General features: G+C 37.8%; 1 protein-coding gene across 1 annotated transcript in view; it reads right to left on the reverse strand.

Moving 5' to 3' along the window:
* Window positions 1-3451: 3451 nt before the first annotated feature.
* The window catches only part of LOC107731057 (protein FAM57B-like), a 22820-nt gene continuing 19797 nt past the window's right edge, over window positions 3452-6474 (reverse strand). The window contains exon 5 of the mRNA XM_016542042.1: window positions 3452-5859. Coding sequence (XP_016397528.1) covers window positions 5539-5859 — 321 coding nt within the window. The 3' untranslated portion in view covers window positions 3452-5538. The remainder of the gene's footprint in view (window positions 5860-6474) is intronic.

Genomic DNA, 6474 nt, shown 5'->3' on the forward strand with positions numbered 1-6474 from the left:
TGTACTGTTGTGAGTTCCTCACTGTATAATGGAAGACATTATCACAGGGGACATTGTGCAATCTTCTTCTTTCCCAGCAATCAAGAGGCGTTCCATCCCTCCGGAAGAGAGTGGAGTGGACCAATAGAACAACACTCAAGCAGTTGTTGTTTTTTTTTCCTGAGGGATGTCTTGATTGTTCTCTGTCAGACCATCTGATGATGCACATCACCTAAAAACCTCCTAGGATGATATTTGTACATAATTGGACCTAAAATGATCTGCTTTGTGCTGGTTGTTGCACTGAGCAAAATAAGATAAAATGTTCAGTGGTATACTTTGTCTGTGGAAGAAATAATAAAGAGTGGTATTAAGTATTTACTGAAGATCGGGGTGTAATGGGGCATACAATCTTCATATTTGTTCACACTTGTCACCTTTATTATGTTATGTACCCTAGTAGTGTTCCAGTGAAATATTGACACACACACTGCTCAGTTTAAAAGAATTCACCAAATCAGATTTATTTTCTTCCAAAGTAGTGTTTGGATTTACAAGTTTCCAGAAATTAAGCTCAATCAAGTGTTTATATTAGTTTCACTCTGAAGCCCCTTTCAAAAAAGGAGAGTTCTTGAAATGTCATTCTACAAACAAACAAACGAACAAACAGAAACCTAAATATATGAAATCTGATACAATATATGTGTGAAAATCAAAATGTTATAAAAAATAAGAGGCAGGGAGTGCTAAAGGTTGTGCATTAGGAAATCTGAATGGATTCATGCTTCGAGGTCAAGCTGACAAGGCAAGGAAGTGCATTTTCCTCACCAGGAAACAGATGATGCAAACATGCTTTCTGGCTACTTCCCAGTTCTCCGAAAAGGTTCCTTTCCCACTGGCCTCTAAACAAGAGTTAATATGCTGAATTGAGTTTGGAGATGCAACCAAGTAATGTGTTGGAAGATACGTGTACATTTTGTTTTTTGGACCGTGCAAAAATCTAGACGAGTAACACGGATTTAAACTGACCTCAGATTAAGCCCACATTGTCCAATCGTGTCTGTTTTATGAGGAAAGGATGCCGTTCAGAAAACTGGGTAACATTACAGACCTTTAGATTTCCTTTAAATTAGTTTCAAGATCGCAAATATAAAGACAACATGGCAAGCATACAGAAAACGATTTTAAGACTTAGAAGCATGTTTAAAGGACAACGTTAGCTGTAACAATTTATTCAAATTATACACTGAAATCAAACCTCCTAGCATAAAGAATTAATGTGTACATTACACTGTGATACAAAGGTTTATCTTAGTTTTGTGTAATGTATTTGAACATAAAAAAAAAAAAAAGTGAGCAGAGATGGCCACAACCTAAAACACCACCTGCCCAGGGCTGCTGTGCACTGAGCTTGTATCAATATCACTCACAACTTTAATACAAGGCACTGTATTTACGATAATCCAGACAACACATGATTTGGGGGTAAAACAAAACTTTTATAGATATTTATTATAGCTTAAATTTCTATCCTCAGACTTTTCTGCATATATTTGCCTTCATCCATTTCTGTTACAACCATCACTATAAAGCTCCAAACCAAGCACCCATCAAACCAGCCTAGTCTAGTTTTGATATGTATTAAAAATCAGAGCAGCTGATAACAATCCTGAACATCTACATCTCTTATTCCTCCACTTCAGTCCTTCTCACAAGACCTGTTAAAAACATGCCCAAGTCATATATTTAATATTTAAGAAAATCCATTTCATGACCATTGAGCCTTATTTTATTTTATTATTATGACAATTAAACATTAATTTTTCATCACCACTGAAAAAAAAAACACATGCTTTCTTAAAGCTGACTTTAGAAAGAAAATTGGCTTGATGTTATTTTACTTTGTTACAGATGTTGGGGTGAAATAAGATCTGGACATGTTTTAATCAGATATACCCAGTTTGTAATTTTCAGTAAAACAACATAAACTCAAAAAGCCAAATATTCCAGTGAGAAAAATTCCAGTCTTTTTGCTGCCAGAGACTGACTGACGCCTGAGCCATAAGCACAGCCAGTCCTGTATAGATCTGAGCCTCTGTGGATGGCAAGTGAGGGAAAGGCAATGAAAGTTTCACTACATGTTACTTGTCTTTAAAAAGTGCCTAGGAGTCTTTGGTCTACCAAACCCAAAACTGTTCTAGGTATTTTCAGTTAGAAATGTTGTGACTTTTTGTAAATCACAGCCTCATCTTTCATCTCTAAATAATAATTGATAAATTATAACATCTTTATCAAACCCTGAGCTGAAAGAGGAGGCCTTGAAGACACTAGACTTGTATTACTGAATAATTGAATTATTTTTTCCCCAAAAAAATATGATTATCAGCATCATGCACTGCAAGTTCACGCATGGCATAAATAAGCCTAAATGTAATGATTTATGGTAATTTTCAATGCTTTTGAAACTTCTGGATATAAACCTGTTCATATATCATGGATTTACAATACACATCCCTTTATAGTTAATGCTAGGCCCCTTAATTTAAGTGACATTTAACATAAATGTGTGCTTCTAACTTGTGCGACAGTTTGGGAAGAATGAAAGACGTTAAAGCAGCAAAGGAATGACAAACACCGTATTAATGCCCATATATATTATATATTAAATGCTTTTGGCTTTCAGTCATATAGGCCTGGTTTTACAGACAGGGCTTAGGTTAAACCAGGATTAGGCCATAGTTCAATTAGGACATTTAAGTAGCTTTTAAAAACGTGCCTTAGATAAAACCACTACTGATGTGCATCTTGAGACAAATCAATGGCACTGACAGATTTTAAGATCAGTCAGTGCAAGTTTCTTTCAGTTAAAACAGCCCAGACATGCGTTTTAGTCTGGGACTAGGCTTAAGACTTGTCTGTCAAACCGGGGGATAGTGTATTTGTTATATTATTGATATGTCTTATGGAGACCAGTCTAACCTATAAATGAAAGAGTGAAAAATGAGAGAAAATAATGTTGGTTGTAGTAACAGACATCAGTAAACAATGTAGGGCTGCACAATTAATCGAATTTCCAATCGCAATTACAATTATGAATGCCACAATTACGTAATCGTTTAAAGCAGCAATTAACTGTCAAAGTCCACTTATGTTATTCTGCACGCTTAAGATATGTTTTTTTCTTTCTACATGTTATCGTAAGGATTTTCCCATTGTTTTAGTTTTAGTATAACAATATAATACCATTCACATTTTTACTTTTTTTATAATTTAAAGAAGAAACCAATCCGATGTATAGTTGACATTTGAGGCTTAATACTATAGAAAAGCACTAAAGGTTTTTCAGTTAAGTTTTCAGCTTGTTTATTTTCATATAAAAATACGGCATGCAATTGCATCAAACAATGGTATAAACATCATTCAATGTATGTATTAATAAATCGCAATTACAATTTCAAGGGAATAATCGACAATTATGATTTTTGTCATAATCGTGCAGCCCTAAAACAATGGAGAAAAGCATCAACATAAAATACAACAACAACAAAAATATCAGAAATAACATGCATTATGATTAATATGGCTAACTCATCTGCCAAATGCATCCCACTTCAACAAAACTAAGGAAATCATAATGTTGCCATAGACAATAAGCAGCAGCTTGAAAGACTGCATAGTTAGTTTTGAAAAGTACTAAAGCTTTAGAAAGGGAGAGCAAAACACACATTCTCTCTCTTTCAGTCCAGCAAAGACCCCGTTCACCCTGAGAGTGAGCTGGGAGCTTATACACACTGTTTTATAAGTCTTCTCTCTGTCTCTCTCACACACACACACACACACACACACACACATTTGCTAAAGGCAACCTTTAGGTCCAGTTTGTCTCAGAAACACTAAATAAGAGTGCATGGGTACGAACAGAGCAACATTTTAATCTGACAGTTCTGCACTTCTGAAAGTGCTTAATGGAATCTGGAAGTCAATGCTAAAAAAAAAAAAAACTAACTGCATTCATACGACATCCAGCATTCACTAAATGTATTATGAAAAATGCTGCAGGTTGTGTTAAAAGCCATGAAACAAAGGCTTCGGAGTTCCTTGCTAAGCCTACACTTACACAAGCTCTTATAAACCACAGATTATCCCTAAAAATGACCCTAGGCAACAGCAAATCACCCTTTTATACTGCAATATTCATCAATGTAGAATTAAATAGAATGTATTTACAACTCAAACTGTAGGCTCAGTTAACAGAAAGATAAAAATTCATGCCCGCGTCAAGAGCATTTCACACTTCAAACTCACAAACACCATTACCAGGGATCCCAAACCTTTTGACCATTGAATTTCAGCGTCTTTTCTGGATACAATTTTCTAGAAATTGTTTAGTAGACATAGTAATCATAAAAAGTGACATCTAGCCAAAACATATTCAGCCAAAGAGCAACAAAAATTGTACTGACTAGAGACATGATGAATTTTAAAGACTTCTTATGACTTTTTCCACACATCTCGATCCCAAATGTATAATTCCCTGACATTTTCCTTCTTCTCAAGACTGTAGGAACCCAGTATTACATACTTTAGATATACAAAGATTAGTTTTCGGAGTAGGCTGTCATGCAACTTTTCTATCCTTACCCATGTGTTCACATGGGCTATCCACCTACCCACAATCCATTGCTCTGAAGCCCCGTGTTATCGCTTTGACTACTGCCTGGAGATCATGTGGCCTAAAAGATATGCCAAGCATTATGTGCTCGATCTTTGTACCCTGCAAAGACCTCATCCCCCTATAGACTTAAGTCTTGTCTATGCCATATAAACATAAGGACCGGCTCTCTACTGCCCTCATGTGGATGGGAGGACTTTGGATGCTCAAAAGGCGCACAAAGCGAAGCAGAATTCATTAGCAGCCTTCAGAGCGAAAAGGGCGGTGTGTGGTAGAGAAGTGTAAACAGTCACAGCAGGGCAGTGTGTGTGCAAACACACAGAACTCTAATGAGCTGTAAACAAGAACAGCAGCACTGCAGCCATGGAAATGCTTACCATGTGATCGGAGCTTTGTGCCGAGTGGGATGTGATCTGAAATACTGGGGTTTAATCCAATGAATTTATCATGATGGCTGTGCCACACGCATAATAAATTCCCTAGTTTAAACCAGTGTATTTTTGTACTTCAAGTATACAGGGACAGCATTTCACATGGGACAAAACCAAAAATAACAAAAGTAACAGATAATTCCAATGACATTCAAAGACACCAGTCCAAACTGTAACAGATACTCCAATCAGAGAAAGAAAAGAGGGTTACGGCCCTCGATAACTGACCTAAAAGATGCTCCTTAGAAGTCACTGTAGTAAATCCAGTGTGGTGGCATTGTTACGGCCCCGTGTGTATATGTAAGTGTGCGCGTGGAATGAAGTAAAGTGAAGAGGAGTAATAAGGATGTTTCTAACATGAAGTCTTGGTTGTACTGTAACAGTAGTAGATGCAGTGCCGTAGCCTTCAGCTGTGATGTCGGTTGATTGTTTGTTCTAGATAAAGACAGACCTTCACTAATCAGCCTTGGAGATATCTGAAACCGGCTCGGGCGAGGACAGCGGAGAGGCCTGGTTTTCCGCATCCCGTTGCCGCTTGTAGAGTCGGAAGCCTTTACGGCAGAGGAGGACGAACCAGTAGACCTGCGGTGCCAGGATGCAGAGGCTGCCCAGTTTGGTGGAGAGCGGCAGATGGAAGGGAACGCTGTAGAGCGGGATGCCGTAGTGGGAGCCGTAGGCCCAGTACATGTAGGGAAAGAGTGCAATGCGGCACATGAAGAAACTCAGCAGCACCATGCCACCATTAACCTTGTGCAGCCAACAGTCCTGCATCCCCAGCTACAGGAAGAGACAGTTAACACAGAAGAATGAGAGGAAGAGGAAAGGCAGATTAGAAGATGGGGCAAAACATTAAAGAGATAGTTCACCCAAAAATTACAATTCTGTCAACATTTACTCAAACCCATTTTGTTTTAAATCCGTAAGACTTTGGTTAATCTTTGAGAAACAAATTAAGATGTTTTTCTGTCACTCCATTGAAAGTCCAGGTAAACTACAGCATCTGTAGTTGCTGATACTTTAACAAAGTACCGTATGTCAAAGTATCAGCAACTACAGATGCTGGGGCAGCTTTAAAATGCAATACCCAAGGCTACCAAAAGGAGGCATGTGGAGGCATATGAGAGATACATGTCTGAATGCAATTTCACTTAAAGGGTTAGTTCACCCAAAAAATTAAAATTCTGTCATTAATTACTCACCTTCGTGTCGTTTCAAACCCGTAAGACCTCCGTTCAACTTCGGAACACAAATGAAGATATTTTTGATGGAATCTGAGAGCTGTCTGACCCTGCATAGACAGCAACACAATTGAAATGTTCCCAAGTCCAGAAACGTAGCAAGGAGATCTGTAAAATAATCCATGTGACATCAGTGGTTCATCCGCAATTATAC

Source organism: Sinocyclocheilus rhinocerous, unplaced genomic scaffold, assembly GCF_001515625.1.
Source record: "Sinocyclocheilus rhinocerous isolate Xijiao unplaced genomic scaffold, SAMN03320098_v1.1 scaffold157, whole genome shotgun sequence".
Taxonomy (NCBI): domain Eukaryota; kingdom Metazoa; phylum Chordata; class Actinopteri; order Cypriniformes; family Cyprinidae; genus Sinocyclocheilus; species Sinocyclocheilus rhinocerous.